The sequence below is a fragment of the Dendropsophus ebraccatus genome, chromosome 7 (assembly GCF_027789765.1).
Source record: "Dendropsophus ebraccatus isolate aDenEbr1 chromosome 7, aDenEbr1.pat, whole genome shotgun sequence".
NCBI lineage: Eukaryota > Metazoa > Chordata > Amphibia > Anura > Hylidae > Dendropsophus > Dendropsophus ebraccatus.
Window position 1 is genome coordinate 106,407,399 of NC_091460.1, and position 25,736 is coordinate 106,433,134.

At 39.1% G+C, this 25,736-nt stretch overlaps 1 protein-coding gene across 5 annotated transcripts in view; it reads right to left on the reverse strand.

Moving 5' to 3' along the window:
- Positions 1-25,736, reverse strand: part of CFAP299 (cilia and flagella associated protein 299) — a 264,261-nt gene that overhangs the window by 175,048 nt on the left and 63,477 nt on the right. For all 5 annotated transcript variants that reach the window (XM_069976697.1, XM_069976695.1, XM_069976696.1 and 2 more), the window contains one exon: positions 13,354-13,444. In XM_069976697.1, the coding sequence (XP_069832798.1) occupies positions 13,354-13,444 (91 nt within the window). The remainder of the gene's footprint in view (positions 1-13,353; positions 13,445-25,736) is intronic.

The window sequence follows — 25,736 nt, forward strand, 5'->3', positions numbered from 1 at the left end:
TAGTGTTTGGAATTCAAACTTTGCTTGGTTTTTGAACGTTTTTTGAATGTTTTTGCGAGCGTGGATGGTGGGTTGTACCTGGCGAGTTAAGCAGTGGTGAGGCTTCACATACAGTACAGTGCTGTATAAGACTGCTGGAGTGCATATACAGTGCAGTAGTAGTACAGGCAGTGCACCACCATCTCCCATACATTACAGTGCTTGGATGGGGAGGGGGCGCTATACAGTAAAGGATGGGTGAGGAGTTGGTGACTACTGTACTATAATTGCTGGTTCTGATTTTTTATGTTTAATGTCCTGTACAGTATAGTGCTGTTCTGTACTGTACTGTAGTGATTATACTGAGCACTTATCAGTGTAATAAATTAATATTGTAGGTAATTATTTGTGGCTGCTGGAAACAATTAATCACATTTACATTATTTCCTATGGGAAGACACTGGTCGGTTTTCAAACTGCTTGGTTCTCAAACTGCCTTCCAGAACCAATTAAGTTCGAGAACCGAGGTACCACTGTATTATAACACTGACATAGATACAAAAATACCACATACATATATGAATGTACAGGAGTAGTAAAATGAGGAAAACAACACCCCAAATACTGCTCTACATTAAAAACACTAAAATGTCACCATAAGTCCTGCTGGCGTTCCAGCCGGGACTAATCTACCACTCTGACTCTGGACCGTATGTACAATAACAAAAAATCCAACATCTCTACCTAGACAGAGACTCGGTAAAACAAAATATAACCACAAATAATCAAGAATAGAAAAAAATTGGAAAAGATCACCATATGCAGTCCAACAGAATGAGAGTCAGATGGGATAAGAAATCACCCCACGCGTTCTGCCGTCTAACGGCTTCCTCAGCGATGTGGGCAGTAAGGTGAGGGGCACAGTATATATACCTATACAACATGTGAGAGCAATTACAGGTATATATACTATGCTGCACAATGGATATGTATATATACTATGCTGCATCAGATGCTGCACAATGGAGTTCGGATGAACCCATGCATGCTCAGGGTTCGCCTATCTGTAATCACAATCTATGTACATCCCTGAGGAATATCCTGATGCTATATAAGCAACTTGAAATAATTAAGGCCCCCTGTGAATAACTTCTATTATCCAGTTTTTTGTATTTGCTGTCTAAGTCTTATTCTAGAGCATTCAGATATTTTACAAAATGATGTGTACTACATAGTATGACCTTGACTGCATACTCTTCCTTTCACTTATCCACTATCTATAGGGCGACATGATGATTTTCCATAAGCCCTTTTACGTACCCATAACAGAAATAAACTACTGGACAGTTAATGGCTCGACATGAGTTGAAATACAATAGCTCTGGGAATTCCTCCTTAATTTTAACTTTAAACTTGATCTTTTGGCTGCATGACTGACCAGCTTATTACCTGTACTGAACAAGGTTCTATCAATGCAGAACGTCCCAGGTCCACAGACCAAAGACAAACCCTGCTATTGTATAGAAGGGTGCCTCTTGTCAAGTTAATATAAAGGTGCCTGACAGCCATTATTTTCCAACGTGAGGGATTACACTAGAAAAGAGAATAATTATTTATTAATAATTCTGATATGTTCCACTATACGCTCTAAATTAGGGAATGAATTTCTGCTGAAACATCCTGCCAGAGCTAATTAAAATGAATTCTATATTTTGTAGAGCTATTAATAAGGCTTTTTATCTCTCCTTCTGATCATCTGATACCGCCACGGCAATGGCAAAGTGTAGAGTATGAGATGCTTTAGAAGCGAACAGAGCCCCGGCCTCTTATCTAAATGTATCTACACATGAAAAATGATCTTTTATTCTACAGTTGCTGTAGGATTCTGTGTCCAGTTCAAAACAAGTCATCTGTGCACTGCTAGAACACAACTCTAGACCATTTGGAATTCTTTCTTGCCTCCACTGTAGGGCATAGGAACAAAAGTACAAAGGGGGCTTATTGTTCATCATGTCAGTCCCAGCTGCCACCGAGTCGTTTCTGTTACAGGACTGAAATATGTTAAATGAAATAGCGCATGCATATCACGTTTAATGGCTACAAAGAGTACATGTATTTGCGACTTGGACCCTATTTACATTCCTTCTACTTTTATTAAGTAGTATAGTACAATAGAGGAAAATACTATATACATCTGACTTCAAATCTGTCCTGATGTGTGCACTCACTCGTGTCTAATGCACATGGGGGGCCACAATGCTCAAAACTTACAACTCCTTGTTACAATATGCAGTTCTCCAGTTTCCTACTACTGTTTCCATGGTTGGTTAAAGAAAACCCCTTCTCTTTTCCCCTTTCGATATATGACCCCTTCTACCTATGCTGTAATACTGAAATATTTTGAAACAAGCATTGATATAATAGATACAGGGTGTTTTTCTTAATTTATTTCTTGATGATAATCTTTCCCTGTTCCTAATTGGGGAATTTATCACTTTATATAAAACCATTGCTTGACCATTTGCCTGAATGGAATATATGTCTAAAATGAGGACACTCGGGGGGAAATTTATCAAGGGCTTTAAGTCTATTTTTAGCTGATTTTTAGATTTTTCATTTTTTGGTCAAAGTTCTATTTATATACCAGCATTTAACAAGTGAATATTTTTTAAATGCAACTTTTTTTAATTTGCCTGTCTTGCATATTCACCCAAAAGTTTGCATAATCCGGGATTAGCACCCATTTTACAAACAGGTGCTGTCCTACGTCTGGTCAGTACCAGGTGAACATGCTTGCTCTATTTTTGCCTTTTTGTGACTTCTTCTGTGACTTTTTTATACATTCACTATGGCGGTTCGGCAATTTAATAAATCAGTCATAAGTTATTGGAAAAAAATAAATAAATAAATATATATATATATATATATATATATATATATATACACACCAATCCTTGCGCAAGTTAGACTCCTTAGTAAATGCCCCCCTTAGTGTAAAAACAAACACAGAACACTTATTGACACAATAACATGTATATTCAGAAAAATTACATGTTTAAATGAATAATAGGTTGACACTTCCGTTTCTGTAGAGACCATTTTGTTCTGCAGTCTCATCACAGACAGAATTACAGTGAGAGATAACAGATTACAGACTATAGGTTCCTCTCATCCATTAGACAGCTGTAAATTATATTTCTAAATGCTTTTATTGAAAGAAGCAATTGCTTTCTCTAAATGGTTCAAAAAGTATCCCATTTTAGGATTACCGACAGGTGTTACAGGAAAGTGAAAAAAACAAAAAAACAAAAAAACAATAGCTTTTTACAGGTAATAGCAAAATAAATGCAATTCTAGAGAGCCAGTCACAAAACCTTTTATGAACTTTTTTTTTTACAACCCAAAAACCTTTTTTAACAAAATTAAAAAAAGAGAGGGACTTGAATTATGATTAAACAAACTAAAATGGCCACAGTTCTTATATTTAAATTACAGGGTTTTTATTATACAATGTGTAAACTGATAGTCGCTTTTCCATAGCTTTTAAAGGGGTAGTGCGGCATTTAACATTTATTCACTAAATAACACACATTACAAAGTTATACAACTTTGTAATGTGTGTTATTTAAGTGAATGGCCCCCTTACCAGTGTTCCCCCCACTGCGGAAGTGTGGTGCATTATACTCACCGACACCGGACGCCATCTTGGGTCAACGACGTCATCTTCGTCAACGCCGTCGACCCAAGATGGCGACTGGGGTCAAAAGCAATTGAGTAAGTATAATGCACCACACTTCCCTTTAATAGAACATATTATTAGATTTTCATACGGGCAAGTTTTTGTTTTAATTTTACTTTGTGTCAACCCAGCCTTATCTGAAAGGGATATTTCCATCTCAATTATTATAGTTACACTTGTCGGGAATGTCATATACCTTGACATCCCCTTTGCAAATGAATTGCAAATTTATTTAGCAAACCTGCCTTTCTGCTCCTGATATGGCTGTTCTTGTTGATGGTCCACTGTTGACAAGTTGCTGTTTAGGTTCCAGACCACCACTCTGCTCTAAAAGCAGTGGTCTGGTTGACATGTATAATATATATATATATATATATATATATATATATATATATATAATTTTTTCTTTTTTTTTCTTTTAGAGCAGAGTGGTGGTTGGAGGGAAGGAGCAGCATATCAGGAGAAGGAGGCACGTTTGCCCCATTGAAAATATTTGCAAAAAAAATTTACTTGACATTTCCTACAAATTTACCTACATTAGTTGAGATATGAATACCCTCAAGTTATTTTGTCATTAAACCTTTTTTCTTTTCTCTATTTTTGGTTATATGTTTGCATCCAGTATTTTGCACAACTGGAGAAAAATTGCAAAAAAAATGTACATTAAATATCATCTATTTTGTTTGCAAACAGCCCGCAGGGCGAAATACATTCTGAAGTAACTTAAGCGAATAGGTGTACAACACATCAAAAAGTGAGTTACTTTCAGACGGAGTGGGAAACTTTTAAAGGTGAAAGGTGACAAACTTTAGAATAAATGTTCCTTTCAGAGAAAATCCATTTAAAACAGCAGAGACTGGAAAGATTTACCTTACCACAAATGCAACTTCCTTTAAACTACTGCATTTTAACATTTAGATTTCCTGTAGACATGTGAAACCTAATGACGTCTGAACTGCTTAAGTTTGCATATATATCATATATTTTTCAGCTGCACAACATATTATGTAGTAGTCAATCATTGGCTTTGTCTTATGGTCCTTTTAGACGGAGCGATAATTCGCCCGATCGCACAATTAACGATTTTGAAGGAATGATGTGTTTTTTTTTATAAAGATCAGCGTTTAGACGGAACGATACATCGTACGGAAAAATCGTTTTGCGATCGTTTTCGTCTCACACATAGGTAAAATCGTTGAAAGAATGTTTACACGGAATGATCTGCAAATTTTTTGCGAACGATCAACAATGATTTGAGAACATGTTGAAAGATCAAAATGAACGATTTCTCGCTCTTCGCTTGATCGTTCGCTGTGTTTACACAGAACGATTATCGCTCAAATGCGATCGTTATCGTGCAAATTCGAACGATAATCGTTCCATCTAAAAGGACCATTAAAGTTAACATGAAATGTCAAACTCATATAGAAGCCGCCATGTTTGGTTTGTTGTGTCATGACCTGAAATGCAGCAAAAGAAGTGTTCAACATTAACCTCTTAAGGTCAAAGCCAAGTTTTTGCGCTTTTGCGTTTTCCATTTTATGTTTAAAAGTCCATAGCGCTTGCATTTTTTCACCTAGAGACCCATATGAGCCCTTATTTTTTGTGAAATAAATTTTACTTTGCAATGACAGGCATTATTTTTCCATAACATATGCTGCGAAACCGGAAAAAAATCATTTGCGCTGTCAAATTGAAAAAAAAAACGAATTTGTTTTGATTTCGGGGAGTTTTGCATTTACGCCGTCCATCCTATGGTAAAACTGACTTGTTATGCATGTTTCTCAAGTTGTTACGATTACAATGATATATAACATGTATAACTTCTCTTTTATCTGATGGCTTTTAAAAAATTCAAACCATTGTTAACAAATATATGTTCCTTAAAATCGCTCCATTCCCAGGCTTATAGCGCTTTTATCATTTGGTCTATGGGGCTGTGTGAGGTGTCATTTTTTGCGCCATGATGTGTTCTTTTTTATTGGTACCTTGATTGTGCATATATGACTTTTTGATCACTTTTTATTACATTGTTTCTGGATTTGATGCGACCAAAACTGCGCAATTTTGCACTTTGGAATTTTTTTGCGCTGAGGCCGTTTACCGTACGAGATCATGAATGTGATTTATTAATAGTTCGGGCGATTATGTGCGCGGTGATACCAAATATGTTTATTTATTTGTTTATTTAATAATTTATATTTATAAAATGGGAAAAGGGGGTTGATTTGGACTTTTATTAGGGGAGGGGATTTTTTATTAATAAAAACACTTTTTTACTTTTTTTTTCCATAAACTAGAAGCCCCCTTGGGGGACTTGTATATACAAAGCACTGATCTCTCATAGAGATCAATGCTGTGTATATACACAGCAATGATCCATCATATCGGTGATAGATTGCTATGGAGATCCGTGCCACTAGACACCAGGGATGTTGTGCATAAAGCACTTCAATGCAGCTGTCAGGTTTGACAGCTGCATTGAAGTGCTTAATTAGCCGGCGCGGCAACGGGACCCGCGCCGGCTAATAGAGGCACTGCGGGATCGGTGCCGTTCACCGGCGGGACCCCGCTCTGAACACCCCCGCGGCACCATGACGTACCAGATACGTCATGGGTCGCTAAGGGGTTAAAGGGAATCTGTCAGCACCTGGAGCCGACCCAAGGTGCTGACAGTTTGCATTAAGTGGCCGTTTACTAGTTAGAAGGGTACCTTTGCCTTAGCTCTCGGGGAGGGGATGCTGCACAATTTTATATCTTTTACTGTGATCAAGAGTGGAGTTGTGGTCAGGTGCTCGTGCTGCACTTTGGCAGCCTCACCACTCACTCCTCACCCCTTTCTCTATGAATATTCTGTGCCGGACAGCCTCCTGCCTGTCCACCCCAGCCTCCATGTCGTCAAGGGCCATGCGTGCTGTCCTGACAGTTCTCCAAAGATATCACAGGCCGCACCCCTCTTTTCTTCATTTCTGTAGACTGGGGTAGATGCACGCTGAGTGTCTCAACTGTGGGCATTGGATTCAGCCCCTCAGAATGCATGTGAAGCTCTCCTGGTCTACAGCACTTGTGCGAACAATGAAGAGATAAGGCGTGCGGCCTGTGATCTCATTGATAAATTGTCAGGACAGCACGCATGGTCCTTGACAGCATCGCCGCCTGCATGAACATGGAGGCTGGCGTAAGCATGCAGGAGGCCACCCAGAACAGAATATCCATAGGAAAAGGGTAGGAGGAGGTAGTGGTGAGGCGTATAGGAGTGCGGCACAAGTGCCTCACCACATCTCCTCTTTAACTCTTGATTTTAGTGAAAGATATAAAATTGTGCAGCATTCCCTCCCAGAGAAATAAGGCAAAAGTACGCTTCCAACTGGGGTAGGGGAGGGAAGAGGCATGCATGCTGCTGTGACACTTCAGCTTCCAAGAAAAAATGCAATTTTATAAATGTGCAAATGGCCAGGACTTGGGATCTGATGTGGTAGGACTACTCAGCAATTAAGCGGCAGAAGTGGTCCCCAATATAGCTGAGGATGTCTGCCACATCACGTCACATGCCCCGTCTCAAGAACGGAAAGTGCCCAGGGTCCGAAGTGGTGGAATGCAGGTGACAGCGCTGGAGTCAGGAAGGTAAGTGAATTTTATTGTTTTCAACCAATACCTACCTGGGAAAGCCTAACAATAGTGGGACATACAGTATGGCGGCTGGAAACAAAGTGTAGAAGCATACTGTGATTCTTCCAAAATAAGATCTAACCTAAAAATAAGCCCTAGCCCTTTCCTTCAGAGAAAAAAATATCAATATAAGAATAATATAAGACCCTGTCCTATTTTTGGAGAAACATGATACGTTGGAATAATGCACACTGATTGTACACATTTAGATTGTACAATGCACAGGGTCATACTGTTTTTGAATATGGAGTCACATAGTCTCTTTGTGCCGGTGGAAAACTCTGTTAAGTGACTTATGTAAGCAAATATTCCCATCTCACACAGGGTGGCCTCTACAGCTTTTCCTGGCATTGTTTTGAATGATAAGCGTGGATGTAAAAGACTAAGGGTACTGTTACACAAAGCGATTTTTCAACGATCAATGATTAACAATAAATGAAACGATGGCTATGGCGAACGACCTGAAATCGATCACCCAATTACACGGAACGATGATCGTTACTTATGATTGTTTTTGCGGTCGTCTTGTCATCGCTATTGCGTTCATCGCTACTGCAAAAAACCAAGCGACATCTTATCCCATGTGAACGATTTGCAGACGTTCAACAAAAAAAATAGGTCTAAATTCTATCAAACTATTTCTCGTTGGTCGTTTATGGTGTGTTTACACAGACAGATTTATCTGACAGATTTTTGAAGCCAAAGCCAAATTTTCCTCTTTTCAAATCCATTACAGGCTTTGGCTTCCAAAATCTGCCAGATAAATCTGTCTGTGTAAACGCACCATTAATCGCTGTCTGCTATTACACTAAATGATTATCGTTCAAATGCGAACGATCTAACGATTTTTCGAACAATAATCGCCCCGTGTAATAGGGCCCTTACAGGTATCGGTCTCAAGTTTAGAGTGAAAACCCTCTTAACCATATAATTAGGAAATAAAACCCCTCCAAAGAAAGACTTCCCATATCTACATTTTAAGTAATGTTGCATTTTGGTGTCAACCCCATAAACATATGCCACATAGATAATTATACTAACAGAACCATGTTTATTCCTTTATTGGAAGGTAATCCATTATTTTTCTACAGTCACATAATGTATAATGCATATATTATATAGAGGCTAGGTATAGTGATCTAAAATATTATTACCCAGCCCTGGTAATTGTGTTTATTATTATGGCAGAACTTGCCTTTCAATTGTAGAAGAAGACATTATTGGGTAAGTAAAAGAGAAAGGTAGCTGTATATTCTGGTAAGTAGTTAGTCCATAACGTTTCTCGGGAACCCATCATACACCATGTTTTGTTTTGTTTTCTTCAGCTCATTTGTTCTTGTGCCACTCAGTAACACCACCATCTGGCATGGAAAAATCCTCCAATTTGTCTCCTTTTCTTTTCATTTTGAAGGAGTAATATTTGTTGATGTTTTCCAGATTGTATACTATAAATCTTGATCACAACTTTTCCACATTTTTCTGCAGATACTTTTATGATATCACGGTCATAATTATTGCTAAATTCAAGTGAGCCAGGGAAACGTTTAACTGCCGTGCAATAGAAACAGTTTGTCAAGTGAGACAAACAAATGTTTGATTCAACTTAATTCAAGATTTTATGTGAATATTTCCTTTCCTTCCATTTTTCAAAGTACAACATTTAAAGTGATATTGTCACGACCCCCCCCCCCCCTTACTCTATGTGTGGTTATCCACACCATCCACAAGCTTAGATGCTGCACATTGGATATATACCTATATAACAATTGTTTTTGTCTTCTTTCTGCTCTAAAATTACATAATTTCATCAATGGACAGTGGCACCTAGACGGGTTTCACAGCAGTTGGGCACTCTCTCCTTGGTGACACTGTTAACCGATAAAATTAAATGAGAGTAAAGGGGGGGGGGGTGACAGTATCACGTTAAAGGTTAGCCTTTTGTTTTTCCTAGATGTGGACCAGGGTGGACTACAATACAAAGTGATGGCAGTAAAAAGCCACACTCAGGGTTATCATCAGCATCCATTATAATAAAATAAGTGAATAAAATGCTTCCTGTGGGCAAACTGTATTAAAGAGGTATTCAAGCCTACAGCTATTGGTAACCTATGTTATGCACAGTGCCGAATTTAACTGTATGCACTCCTGATTAGGAGCACATACAGTTAGAGGGCCAGCATAAGCATCCAGCAGCACTTGCCCAGGTGCTGGCCCGGGCTGCAAAGATGCATCTGGAATTCCAGACACTTTCTGGATGCACATTCAGAGCTGTCCGGAACTATGGGGCACCTGTGATGGAATTCCCAACAATTATAGGACATGTCCTATAATTTCCATGAAGAGTATACATGCCTAATAGAACCTAATCGAATCTATTGGTCAGGAAATGTATCCAGATTTCCTGTGTGAAGGGGGCCTTAATGTCATGAGTTAACCTCCACAATGTATGTCCTTAGTTATCTTATATGAACAAAGCAAAAAAACATGCAGTTTTTCTTGCTACATGGTATATCATCACATTAAAAGGGAATATTATAAAAAGCATTAAAACCTGGGCTCCAGAGAGGAATTAATATACTTTACTTGCTCCATCTGTATCCTCACAGACTTTCTGATATCACTGAACCACATGTTTAAATGTGTTTGGTCGGAAAGACTTTATTTAATGTGATAAAATACTGGAGAGCGGTATTTCCAAGAATTGAGGGCGCTAAACTGAATCTGACGTAATTCCAATGCCACATAAGAGGAAAAATAAATTATTAACTTAGGCAATAGAGCAGATATATGCTTCACGAAAATAAACGAAGGACGTAGGCACTTCTATACAAATATTGATTTAGCAATAGCTCCATGATGTATGGATGAATGGACCTATAAGACGTACCTATCGGTTTACCATAACATTATGTCAGGCTTACTTTGGAGCTTTCCTTGAACATTCTTTCATGACACATACCATATAAAATCTAAAGTATCAGAGGTCTAGCACTCACTAAACTGCTATCAGACCTGCATTCCCTTTACAAGCTTTCAGTAGATCTCTTAGGGCATGTACACACTATGGAATAGGAAATGAATTACAAGCGGAATCCGTGCTGCAGGTCCACCTGTCCTATTGATTCAATCTGCCCAAAGAACTGATGTGTCAATTGAATTGAAATTCCTTACCTTTTCCATAATGTGCACATACCCTAAATCTCACAAGTTAGCAGTAGTCAAAGAACGGCTTCACAGATTCGGCGTACAGCCGAGTTGTCAAAGCTAATCATAGTGTTTTATATCACATAAACCTAACATGATGGTGGCCTCACTTTGCTGGCACAAAATACATTAGAGCATTTCATTAATACTCTTGTTTTAGTGGGTCAAGACCAGAAGCTAATTTCTAAGCTAGTATTACTAGCTAATAGTTTAGTTATTCATTTTACCTTCTAAGCATGACATTTTCAGAGCCAAAATCCTGCACATCGTTCATTAGAAAAATACTAATTGCAAATGCTAAAATAATGACTTTGCGGTATTGCAGCAAGTTTTAGTAAAACAAAAAGAATAACATTAATTTGTCTTTTCCTTTAAGTGTGGTTTTTTACTTCTCAGTAATGTATGAATAGTGTAAACAGAACTCAGAAGAAGTGAAAACCAAAGGAAGGCCAAAAGCTCCAGCGTGGTAGTTGTAGGGAAGCAGAGAAGATGAGCATGGCAAGTTTAACATTTGTATATCATAATCCCTATAATAGGCTATATAGGGACCTATATAGGCCCATACTGTTCCTCTCTGTGTCCCTGAGTTTTTATCTTTGTGAAAACTTTACTAACTAGGCTGAGAAGTCATGGCAGTCCAACAACGCTGCACTTTTTTTTCAAGTAACTGTCCCAAGTAACTGTCACTCCGAGCAGCAACAAATTACTAAAGCTTATTTAGGAGAATCTTAATTCTTATTCTACCTTTGTCATACAGTATACGATCAACCTGAGCGCCTGTAAATGTCCAAATATGTTTGTCATTTAAAGTCTTAATGGTAAATTTTGAAGTCTGAATAGCATTTATTTGCCTAAAGTTAAGGAGGTGAACTAATAAGACTGGTATTTCATATACCATACTCACATAAACCTCGGCCCATGAGGCCCAGGCCTTTTGATAAATCAAGGCACATTTCAGGTAGTCTGTGTGGCAGTCTCAGAAATCGATGCCATCTCAGAGGGATTTGCACTAAATTTTGTGATGTCTGTCTGATATGCACCAGGTGTGGACCTTAAGGGTGCGTTCACACGTACAGAATCTGCAGCAGATTTGATGGTGCAGATTTAAAGTTGCATATTCAATGCAAAGTAACTCTGGGCCATCTAATCTGCTGCAGATCTGCTGCAGATTCAAATCTGCGTCATCAAATCTGCTGCAGATCTGAGGCAGATCCTGTACGTAGATTTGATGGCGCAGATTTGAAGCTGCAGATTCAAAGCAAATCAATTCTAGGCCATCAAATCTTCTGCGGATCTGCTGCAGATTCAAATCTGCGCCATCAAATCTTCTGCAGATCAGCTGCAGATCCTGTACCTTAAGGGTAAATTCACATGGGCGGATCTGCCGGGAGTCTCACGCACGAAATCTGCAGCTAATCCGCAATACATGTATTATTCTTATTATTATTATGTGTGCTGCGGATTAGCTGCGGATTTCATGCGTGAGACTCCCGGCGGATCCGCCCTTGTGAATTTACCCTAAAGGGAAATAAGGGAAATACCCTAATAATAATAAGAATAATCAGTGGGTTAACCTGCTGATATGTCCCTATAGAGCTCAAGGTGCTGGAAATGGACGTAATTTTTCTTACTTTTATCCTCAGCGCTGTTGAGGCAGTTTTGTTTACTCTAGGCAGGGCTACCACCCCCAGTACACCGATCCTCCCAGCCAGCCAACCTTTTCTAATAAATATTAATCCGGCAATCTGCAGTGATGAGCATTGGAGTGCTCATATATGCTAATGAGGTGGTTTGGTGCACTAGGTGATTTAGTGCACTGGGGGTGGGGCTACCACCCTCAGTGCACCAATCTGCCCAGGACAACTTGTCTCTCCTGATAAATTGACCACACAGAATAGTCCAACAGCACCAACAGGTCCAACTGTAGATAGATAGGGATGCATGCTGGGGGTCCACAATCCTGCTGTGGGCCAATGTTATAGGATACAAGTAGTTCAACAACATGCAGTTTGTGCAATGTTCAAAACTTTATTGTGCAACCAAGAACAGAATACAATGTTTTGATCTCCATAGGGTCTTTGTCGAGTAGTTTGTCAAGAGGTACGGATTGACATCACTGCAGAGCACCGCCCCAATATTCATTAGAAAGAATATTGCACTGATGGCAGAAGTCCTGTCCCCAGTGCACCGAAATGCCTCATTAGCATATGGATTAAAGTACAAAGTCCCTGAAAATGGTGCAGAGGATCAAGGTAGGAAACATGCTTTTATCCTCAGTGCCCTGTGGGACATATCAGTGATATGCTCATAGTTTCCCTTTAATAAATTACCCTTCATAAATTTTCAATTTCAGAATGTCTAAAAATAGAAATTCCCATCCCAATTTTCATATGGATAATTCCATAATTGTGGAAGACTTTCTCCACAAAAGTAGCTTAGAATATACAGATTTTTGCTTTTTCATTAAAAAAGGTGATTAAATATATATATATATATATATATATATATATATATATATATATATATATATATGTTTATATTATCTCCTAAACTTTCAAACTTTCAATAGAAAAACAAGTTAGTACTGTGAGTTATCACATGGGCTTTATATACATAAACACGCCTTACATATGTAAGGAAAAAACAACCATCTGTCTAAATCTCAGATGAGCATTCTGCAATTAATTCCCAAATCAGTGAAGTGTGACTGCAGAAAAGAACTACTGCACAGTGCACCAATGAATCCAATCTAGTGTACTCACTGTCATCTTCCCATTGCGATTTGCCTCTTCCCTCAAGGCTAAGGCTTTTAGGAAATTATCTTCTAATTCTTTTCCTGCACTTGACAAAATCCTGAAAAATAAATGTGTAATTGTAAATATGATGCTTGTACAAATGATATGAAACATATTAATAAAGCCAGAGGTTAAAAACACGGGGGACAATTTTCAAGACTGGCGTACTCACCAGTCTTAGATAAAGCCCCGCCTCCTTTTCCCCAACTGGAATTACTGAGTGTGATAGTTGAAGAGTAGGGATGGTCCGAACCCTCCGAGGTATGAACCCGAACACTCGGCATCAGATTCCCGCTGTCTGCCCGCTCCGTGGAGCGGGTGGATACAGCCTATGGCTATGGCTGTATCCCATTTTTTCAGGCGGACCTCCCGCGGGAATCATTACCGTGAGTTCGGGTTCGTGTGAACTCTATTCGGACCATCACTAGTGAAGAGCTGTGAGGCACCCAAGCCATTGATTGGACAGTACAACAATGAACATAGTTAACCCTTTTAATACCTCATTGATCCCAAGAAGTCCAAGCCCACCATGTTTTAAACTTGGCATAAGGTTTTGGTATTGGTGTGCATATTGTTTTTTTTTTTCTCCTAACACAGTAGTGTGCACTTATGTTTAAAAAAAATCCACATTTGCCTCACCTGTTCATAGAACATTTTAACAGAATCATTGTGGAACAACCAATTGGTCTTGGGCAAACACGGTAAAAAAAATAACTGGAAGAAATAATTGTTATATAACTTTACTTAGTTATTTCCCTAAACATTACTCTACCTCCTACCAGGCTGTCTAAAATGTGACATTTCTAATGTTTTTCTGTTCAACTGCCAAGTTGACTCTCTGCCACAGTTATCACTGCATTTGGTTCTAGTGGAAAGTACATACCTATACACACAATACACTATACACCTGTAATCAACTGGTATCAGTAAGTTATACAGATTTGTAAGTCACTTCTTTAAAAAAAAAAAAAAAATCTTGCTTGTATGTCCTGCAGGAAGTTATGTATTCTTTCCAGTCTGACAGAGTGCTCTCTGCTGCCACCTCTATCTATGTCAGGAGCTCTCTAGAGCAGTACAGTTTTTTTTTTTTATTATTATTATTATTATTATTATTATTATTATTCCCGAACTAGGGCTTGAGCAGCTTAGCAAAAAAAACAAAAAAACACAAATACACAAAATTTTCCTTAAAGGAGAAGTCTAAGGAGAAGCATTTTCTAAAATCCGGTATCCTGCAGGGGAAGGGAGGATATTGATCACAATTACTAACTTACCTCTCCTCCTGCCTGCGGTGAACAGCGGCAATGGCCGTGGGACCGCCGCCAGAAGTCATTTTTCCCCCGGGTTTTGATGCTGTCTGGACCCAGAGAAAAGGCCTGCCCCTGCTGCTGAACGTGACGCTCTGTCAATCAGTTACTGACTGGATGAGTGGCCAGTCTATCAGCCAGGTCGTGACATTGACACCCTGGAGACCCTGGAGCCCAGCGGGGGTCCCGTGTCCAGTCCTGTCACTCACCGAGGGGAGGAAAGTTAGTAATTGTGATCCATTCCCCCCTCCCCATGCAGGATGCTGGGTTTTAGAAAATTCCGGGCTTCTCCTTAAATAAAGTTGAATAACTTTATTGAAGAAATTTTGTTATTTTTCCAAAGGGATACCCCACTAACCCCTTCACGTCAGCTAAACAGCCATACTGTATATGTTCCTGCTGCCAATACCCCGTGCATTAAAAACGTATATAAACGTTTATTAATTTAAAATACAATTATAAAATAAAGCACAAATAAAGGTTTAAAATACCTCCCATTATACAAATAAAATAAAATAAAAAATAAAATAAAAAATAAACACTTTTTATATCGTAGCATGTGGAATTGTCTGATCTATTAAACAAAACATAAAAAAAAACAATATTGTTCCCGCATGGTAAACAGCGTAAACAAAAAGAGAAGACACACCAGGATTGCTGATTATTTAAAATTATATATCAGAAAAAAAAAAATAAAAAGCTATCAAATATTTTCTTTAACACCAATATGATACCAATAAAAACTAGAGATCATGGTGCAAAGAATAACATCCCAACCAGCCCTGTAGGTGGAAAAGTAAAAGTGTTATGGCTATTAGAATGCGGGGAGGAACATTGTTTGAATTCGATCAGAACATCCATGCATCAGTGACATTTGGTCATGAAGGGGTTAAATATTATAAAGCGAGGTTTCAGGTTGCAAGAATAAAATACATAGAATAATAGCTTAACTAGAAAATGCTGGCCCAGTTTAGGGGTGAATATGTCCAAAATGATTTATCTAAATTGTTTGTCACAGCAGAACAACAAGCCAAAAACTAGGACATAAAATAAAACTAAAACATGTTGTTGGAATCAAAAACAATACGAAAACATGGGAATCTGCACAAATTCATGAAGAACAAAATTTGTAATTTTGTATTATTTGCAACTGATGTTAGTGACTTTGCAGTAAAACTATTGGTAAAAAAAATAAATAAAACTAGAGTAGAAAGTAGAAATACAAGCTGAGCAGTTCAACAGGACTTGAGATTGACTCTCTTGTACGAGGTTGAGGTTAGAAGTTGATAATCCCAGCACTAATAATAGCAATGGATTTCACACGGGTGATAAAGAGAGCTCTTCTGGTCAACTGGAACCTTACCAAAAAATACAGTATTTAAAAATAAATAAGACTAAGAAAACAAACTGAAAAACAGAAGGGACTATGGCTGTATGTCAACATAAAAGCTTCCATGAATAGAAAAAAAAATGTAAAAGTAACTACAGGGTCAAAGTACTGATGTATTATTAACCTAAGGCAATAAATCTTGCTTTATCTGGATTAATGCAAACACTTGGTTCCAAGAATAACAGGGTAAGGAGTGTTAATAAGAATGTTGGTTTTAAAGATAGTAACAAAACAGAATCTGGTTATTGGTTATTGTAGGGTCAATCATGATTTACGTCAAAGATAATAAAAAATCTAAGTATACTGTAAATCAGAAAATCATAAATACAAAACCCATCAAGTCACCACTATAAATTTTGGTTAAAAAAAAAAAAATCTCAATACCTTATGAAAGTCACCCTTTTGCTAAACTGATATGGAACAAGGTTAGGTAGGAAAGTTTAAATGGTCACTGTTTTGTCAACCAACTTTCCTCCATTTGATATTCTATCTGATTTCTCACATACTAGAATAATTTGTTGTCCACTAGGTGTTTCACATCCCTACAAACTGAAGTCCTCTCACTGTTGATAGGGGAATTCCATTTTTAAAAGCAGAGAGACCAAAAAAGCACTCAGTTCCTGGACTATGTACCTGCAAGTTGAACCAATGACTTTCTCCAGTACTATCTATGCCATATGATATGACCATTCTAAAGTTTTTATTTAATTTTTGAAAGCACAGGTATGCTATAAGGAAAATAACTGTCTTTTTTCTTGAGCATATTAGGCCGTCAAATATAGTATTTATGATTTAGCTTCTAGCATATAGTCACAAAAGAAGGAAAATAACCCTCATTTGGGGTTAGTAAAGGAATTAATAAAGGTATTGGGAATGATCTTCACCCAGGCATCAAAAAGTGTCAGACATATGGTTATTATCTTGCCCTACACGGGTGGTAAGCTCTATATAGTATTGCAATGTACTATATAAGCAATTATTTGATTGCTTGTACAAATCCCCTAAAGGAACTAAAAAGGTATTAAAAAAAAAAAAAAAAGTAAATCAACCCTCCCTACTAAAAATCCCAATCACCCCTTCTCTTGTTTTTAAATAAATAAATGTAAACTCCAAAAATAGTACCATATTTGATATCCACACATGTTGAAATGTCCAACGATTATAATGTAGGTAATCTACCCCACATGCCACAAATGCCACAATTGTGCTTTTATTGGTCACATCACATCCAAGAAATCATGAAATAAACAATGATGAAGATCCACCTGCTGCAAAATGGTATTGATTAAAAAAAGACAGATTAGAGTGCAAAAATGACCCTTTATACAACTCTGAAATATAAAAAGTTACAGAATATGGAAATGTATAATAATTACTTTTTTGGAATCGTTTTTTTTTACAGGTAAAACAAAACAAAAACAATATTAATTCGGTGTTCTTGTAATTGTATTGATAATTAGAGTAATTTTTATAATACATTAAACTGCCTTTTTTCAATTTCAATTTTTTCAATTATTTTTTTGTCAGTTTCACAATACATTATATGTTGTGTTCAGCGAACTTCATTAAAGCGATACTGTATTCACCAACCCCCTCCCAAACAGCTCGTACCGTCTGTTTGATGTCCTGCTCGGTCGTGTCTTTTAAAATGCAGCCAGTGCCTTGATTACGGTAAAACAAATTTCTTTCAGCCGAGTCAAGAAGGACACAGCTGAACTAGAGCGGGTGCAGAGGAGGGCAACAAAGGTCATTAAGGGAATGGGTGGGTTACAGTACCAGGACAGGTTATCACGCTTGGGGTTATTTACGCTAGAAAAAAGACGTCTTAGGGGCGATCTGATCACAATGTACAAATATATGAATGGACAGTACAGAGATTTTTGTAGTGGTCTTTTTACTCCTAGGTCTGTAACAATGACAAGGGGGGCATCCTCTACGTCTAGAGGAAAGAAGATTTCATCATCAGCATCGACGCGGGTTCTTTACTGTACGAGCGGTAAGACTGTGGAACTCTCTGCCACATGATGTTGTCATGGCTGATTCATTAAATAAGTTCAAGGGAGGCCTGGATGATTTTCTTGAAAAATATAATATTACAAGTTATGGGCATTAGATTTCTGGTGATACGTTGATCCGGGGATTGTTCTGGTTGCCATTGCAGTCGGGGGAGGGGGGGGAGTTTCTCCCTGTGGTGGGGCGTTTGTCTTCTGCCCCATAGGGGTTTTTCGCCTTCCTGGATCAACACAGTAGGATTTTCCTAGGTTGAACCTGATGGACTCTTGTCTTCTTTCAACCCTATTTACTATGTTACTATGTTACTATGTTACTATGTAATGTGGCATAGCCTAAAGTGTCTGTGCCCCAGGCCTGCGACACCCCTCCTTTCTTTCTCCCCACCCTTCATTTCATCAGGAGCGCCGCTGATAGGATTTCACCAGTTCATTGCTCGCCTAAACAGTGCACATGTGCTGCTTCAGATTGTTAAGGCACATGTGCACTGTTTAGACAACTGATGAATGGGAAAAATTCTGCCAGCAGCGCTCCTAATGATAAAGAGGGAGGAGAGAAAAAAAGGACACTCTAGGCTACCACCACACCCGACTGCTGCAGATTAAAAAATAATTTTTTACTCTAACCAAGGCATTGGGCGCATCTTAGGCATCTTACAAGACCAGCCGGGAAGGACTTACTCTCATCAAACAGCTGGTACCAAGAAAGAAAAGAAAAAAAGACTAGACAAAAAAAAAACCTTGTTCATTAAGTTTCAAAATAGGCTGCTAATGGATTGTTAATTAGCTATCTGATCCCGATTCACAATATTTTAAACAACATAGGGCAGCAACAAACCATAGGGTGCACAGAAGCAAAATATATACTTGGGGTGGATTTATCAAGAGCGCCGCATCTGTACGCTGCTCTTACCTAAATCCCTGCCCCAATATCCCACTCCAGTTTTATTGAAAGGTGCACCCCTTTTGGTAAATTCAGAAAATCTGAGGCTGCTGTCTCAGAAATCAAGTAGCAGTGTATTCCTATGGAAGAATATGTCAGAGAAAACAAATAAAATGAAAATATAATTCTGTATAATATGAATAAGCTTTTTGCACTGGATAAACCGCATTTCTGCGTCTTGAAATATAAGTAAAGCTACAAGCACAAGACTGTGAGTCAGGCAGCATCTAGCTTGGAACAGTCCTCACAGCTGACTCCTATTTGTATGACTCTATACCATTAGAAACAGATTGGTACAATCATCTGTTACTCATTTGAAAGTAACAAAAATTCTAAACGAGTATCATTTGTATTTTGGCATGTTTTACTTTTCAATGAATCATCAAAACACAGATGATTTAGTAACCCCTTAAGGGCCAGCTGCTGCTCTTTATTGCAACGTGAGCTAGGGACATAGTGCTAATAAGACACCTTGGACCACATTGGAATTGTTGCTGCACAAAACTGACAAAAAAACAACAGTAAACTTTGGCTTTCTGAGATTAGAAAACAAAAGGACCTGTTTTTTTTTCTCCTAAAAGCACTACTGTTATTCAGGGGCCTAAGGCTGGGCCCCGTAGCAAAAGTCTGAATGCCTCAACCCCTGACATCTAAATCACACTAGCATCAGGACATAGGGCACAGAGCCAGCAGAGGCCTGGATACTAGATACAGCACCTCAGCGATGCACTGTCCCTTCACATACTGTATACAAAAAATCAATGCTATGGGGTCTACAGGTAATGTGCCTTTTTGAAAGTGGGTGGTTTTATCCTATTTGAGTAAATCTGATTTCCTTTATGAGAGTTGCAAAAATTGCAATAGCAAAAGCCCGCTCAGCTATTTTATTTTTTTTACTGTGCCATAGCTTGAATGCTTGTGCAGCATAATGCAACTATGATAATATATGTGCAATACTAGCTTATTGCAGTATACTATGCTCTTCCTGATTTCCTATTATAGCTTGTCTGTGGCCAAACAAAAAAAATTAGCATACAGCACAGTGAGGGGCATCAATGCAAGGGCCCTGGGCATGATAGGCCCTGCCTCTTTGACACTATTTATGGCCTGAATAAAAGCATTTTTAATGAAAAGGAAAACATAGATACAGACAAAATAGGCATTTTCTTAAACAAGAAGTCACATCAAATTTTTTAAAATGGGGGAAAGCAGGAGTGCGAGAAACAATGTCAAATTACCCATCTTTGTGTCTCCATAGCGCCGCTCCCGAGTCCCAGCGACGGCCGCCTGATGCCCTTTTCTGTTACGTTACGTACTTGGCTCGTCCAGCTGCAACGTCACGGCCTGGCTGAGCGATTACCTGCTCAGCCAGTCAGTAACTGGGGCAGTGTCCCGCACCAGTCCCTGAGCTGAAGGAGGCCTGCAGTTGTCAGCTGGACCCGGGAGCGGTGCTATGGGCCACAAGGATAGGTAAGTTTACTTTTTTTCCCGCACCCCCTGCCTTGTCATTTTTGGATTTCATGGAACATCTCCTTTAATGCTTTTACTGAGATGTATCCAACTTATACCTAACAACAATTATCCACATGGTCTATTAGGCCATATCGACTTCACAGAGGGCATTCTTTCAGACAAGACCTCCATTTATGAGCCAGAGCACTAACCCACTAACAAGCAGAAGTTCAGTGCATTTCAATGTATAAATTGGAAGGCCATTTATCTGAAAGGCCACCATACAATACAGCATTTGCAGGGAAATGTCTGTCGGTTTGTCGCCAAACAACTATCATATGTGGCTCCTGCATTACCCGGGCAAGTGGCGAGGCCCACAGTGCCTCTAGGGGCCCATAGAGGGAGACAAGCCCGGTGTACTAATGTTCAACCTGCTTACTGTAGTGCATGGTTAGTAGGCTGAACATCAGAAGACACAGGAGATGGAGCAGGACCTGCACAGAGAGAAAAGGGTGAAAGACCTGATCACATGATTCGAAGGTCCTCAACCTTACAGTGTGGAAAGTAGAGGAGTAGAGAGGAAGAGGGAAAACACTGAGCTGTAAGTGCTGTGTGTCAGTGTCTGTGTCAGTCAGTGTCAGTTAGTCAGCGTGTGTCAGTCAGTGTTAGTCAGTCAGTGTCAATGTCTGTATCAGCCAGTCAGTGTCTGTGTCAGTCAGTCAGTCTCAGTCATTCAGTGTCCGTGTCACTGATGTGTGTTTGTATATGTTAGTGGTGTCTCAAGTGATTGTGCATAGTGGATGGATGGATGGATGAGGGACCCGCTGTCGCTCAAGGGCCCACAAAAACCTGGGGCCGGCCCTGGGATGGAGGATCCTCTGGTGGGCCCTTGCTGTGCACTGTACACTGCTGAGCCAACAGGTCCATCTTTGGGATAGCTTTCCCTTATTTCTATGACTCCAGAGAGCCGGAGGTGATAAAAGCTTAGCTAGCAGAGATGAGGAGGGGGGAGGGCTTGTATGTAGGCGCAGTGGGCTTTGGTTCCTCATCCTAACATTCTGATTTTGTCTCTCTCTATCTACCTTATGTATCTGTTTATTTTTGTGCCTATTTATCTATCAAATCAAATAAAAAAGTTCACTTGTGAGCATGATGTACACTGCTATTTGTGTACTGTATTGCATGCACTGTTTGAACAATACTATCTTAAGCATCCCTTGTATGCAACTCCAGAGCCAAAAATCTTGAATATTGATATGAAAATGCACTTCACATCGCTCATATAAATATTTTAAATTTATTATGAGTTAGAAATCAAATATATCAAGTTCATGAGGAGAATTCCATATTTCCAGCCAGAAAGTTTTATTTCTTAAAGTGGCTCAAGTCCAGGACAATAAGCAATTTATTTGACTTTCATATTTTGCAAAATTGATGTCTTTCCCCATATCTTACAGGAGAAGATCTGCAGATTTTATCTCTTACCAGGTACAATGTAGACATTTAAGAGTGGGAGATCAGGAGTAAAGCAGTGCTTGCTAGACTTGGAATGACAGTATTATTGGGTCCAACCTTTCCTCTTTTATTGTAGATAATAATGGGATAGTCACGGCCTTTATCCTTCTATACTATAGTTATACCTAACAAAATCACCCAAACCTTTGTGGATATTAAGTTACTGTACTGATCTAACGATCATATAAATACTTAAAGGAAACTTGTCGCCAGCTTCATGTTGAAAAGGCCACAGGTTACAGGTGTCCAGGGCTGATTTTAGACAAAGTTTAAAAGTGGGATCTCAAGTGCTCAAATATTGTACCACAACATAGTCATGGTTGAAGGGTCCTGCTTGCTCTCTGGCACTGCACTAAGGAAGTGCAGCAATGGTCCCACCCTTTCTATTCTCCTGATAACTTCTTTAAATCAAAAGGAAGCCTGAAAGGAATGTTGCTAAGGACTTAAAAGAGCAGAAAGGTGAACCTCCTACAAATGTACAAAAAATATTTTTAGGTATCATTATTAAAAAATACAGCTTCACTAAAACCAAATGTTACACCTGTACAGAGAGTAAACTTTACCTCTATACTGATATGAACAAACTGCACTATACTAAGATGAATTTTACTAATGATACCACTTAACATGACTCAAATAACACCACCACACCTTGAATTCTAACATTAAACAGTAAGTAAATTATATTATATACTGTTACTGAATACAAAAGAATGAAAATAAAAAGGTGTCTACAGGTAGACACATGCACTGCATGCAAAGAAATAATAAAAAAAAGTTTAACACTTAGAGGATTGGACCAATTTCAATTTTTGCGTCTTTGTTTTTTCCTCCTTTATTTGGGGGGTAGTTGTTTTTACGCCACACGCCCTGGGGTAAAACTGACTTGTTATATATGTTCCTCAAGTTGTTGCGATTACAACGATATATAACATGTGTCACTTTTATATTATCTGATGGCCTGTAAAAAATTCAAACCATTGTTAACAAATATATGTTTCTTAAAATCGCTCCATTCCCAGGCTTATAACGCTTTTATCCTTTGGTCTATGGGGCTGTGTGAGGTGTTATTTTTTGCGCCATAATCTTTACTTTTTATCGGTACCTTGATTGCACATATGCAAGTTTTTGATCGCTTTTTATTACAACTTTTCTGGATTTGATGTGACCAAAAATGTGCAATTTTGCACTTTGGGATTTTTTTGCGCTTACGCCGTTTACCGTGCGAGATCAGGAATGTGATTAATTAATAGTTCAGGCGATTACACACGCGGCCATACCAAACATGTATATTTATTTTTTTATTTTTATTTATAACATGGGAAAGGGGGGTGATTCAAACTTTTATTGAGGGAGGGTTTTTATTTTATTAATATTGAAACTTTTTTTTTACTTTTACACTTATACTAGAAGCCCCCCTGGGGGACTTCTAGTATAAGCACACCGATCTCTCATTGAGATCTATGATGTAGTCGGAAGCAATCGAGTGCCGAGTCGGGATCAGAGCCATTACGGCACAGACCCCGGCCCAAAACGGATGTGTGGATTGCTCCTCTGGGAGGTTTTATACCTCACACCCTCTACCATTTGTGTAGCCCGTCTTTGGACCCATCCTATTTTATTAAAATCCTTTTTGAGGTGAGCTCTCCAGAACTGGACACAGTATTCCAGATGTGGTCTCGCTAGAGCCCTATACAGCAGGATCACAATCTCCCTCTTCCTACTGGTTATACCTCCAGCTATACAACCCAGCTTACAATTTGCTTTCCCTACTGCCTGGTTGCACTGGTGAGTCATTTTAAGGCTGTCTGATATCACTACCCCTAAATCCTTCTCTCCTAAAGTTTTTTCCAACACAGAACGTCTCATATGATACTTGTATAGAGGATTCCTTTTCCCTAAGTGCATTATTTTATATTAGGAAAGATTTAACTGCAGTTTCCATTGCTTGGATCACATACCTAGTAAAGCTAAATAATTTTCCATATTACTGACACCTCCAGAAGTATCAACCCTATTGCACACGCTGGAGAGCCCAAAATCCCAAGAGGTGGGTATCAATACAGGTAAATGGAGAGTTCAACAGCATTCAAATAAAGTTATCTTCAAGCTTTCATTGTGTAGTCAAGCATACATACGACATTGTGGCTCGCCATGAGCCTTTGTAAAGTATGTACATATAAATTTTTATTTTTATCTTATCTGATTATTTGATCATGATGAGTCGGAGTTACTGCTTAAGGGTCGTGAAGCCCAGGTGCAACCATTGGGAAATTTTGAGTGCTCGCAGATAACAGCAAGTTTTTAGAGCTTGAGTTTCCCCAATAATAACATCCGGATCTTGGATGCTCCTTAAGGCTGGGTTCACACTACGTATATTTCAGTCAGTATTGTGGTCCTCATATTGCAACCAAATCCAGGAGTGGATTAAAAACACAGAAAGGATCTGTTCACACAATGTTGAAATTGAGTGGATGGCCGCCATTTAATGGCAAATATTTGCTGTTATTTTAAAACAACGGCTGTTATATTGAAATAATGGCAGTTATTTACTGTTATATGGCGGCCATCCACTCAATTTCAACATTGTATGAACAGAGCCTTTCTGTGTTTTCAATCCACTCCTGGTTTTGGTTGCAATACGAGGACCACAATACTGACTGAAATATACGTAGTGTGAACCCAGCCTAAATCAGCAATTCCAGGTGCGTACTGTAGAGATCAATGTTTGCAACCACTTGGCTGGATGTGGTACTACTATGCCGGGGAAAGTGTGTACGCGTGAAGCAAACATCGTCTTATTGGAAAGGACTCGCTTTGTATATTCCCCACTCAGCCCAGCATTTCAAATGGACAATAAAGACTGTGATTATTTTGGGTGAGTGACACTTTTCCTTGTCCTTTCAACATTCTGTGTCTGGCACTAGAGCAGAGCACCACCTTTAGTCCCTGAGTACAGTATATCGGTATCCTAAATGAGAGTCCTGCCATTATCCATGCTAGTGCAAAAAAGGAGCCCGTGGAGCCTCATTTAAGAGTCTTGAAACACAGGACTAGCCAGATATTCCTCCGGGAAGGACCAAGCCAATGGGTGGCTCCTGTAGGGAAACTACCAACACCACCATATTAAGTGGCCCTATAAGTCAATGTAATTACAAGGGAAAAACCAAGGCTAGGTATCCTTCCACAGACAGCTTTTTCGGGGTGTTGCCCCTCATAAGTGTGGAGCAGGATTCTGGCTAGGTGGGAACAATGCCTAGTAAAGGCATAAGAGAAACAGATTACTGATCTCAGTGAGACCATCCAAAGAAAATACTGCCGGCTGCGGGATAAAGCGCTCAATGCAGTGAAATTCTAGGAGGGATATCTGACTAGTCCTGTGTTTCAAGGCTCTTAAATGAGGCTCCACGGGCTCCTTTTATTCACATTCATGTTTCCCAGGGAGCAATTGACCTAGGAATCCTCTGCCCCCTATGCCATTAGGAGCACTAAGGACAGGGCTACCGCCCCTCTGAGCACCAATCTGGACCACCCCCTTTATTCATAATCATTAGAAGGAGCAGGCCAGCGGGGGCCATAGCCCTGCCCTTGGATGGCCCCCTCCATTTATAATCATTAGGGGAACAGGCCGACCATAGCTGATCTCCGTGCGAGAGGCAGGGGTATGACTTCAGCCACCTCGTCCCTTCTAATGATTATCAATGGATGGGGCCAGCTGGGAGAGGGTAAGATTG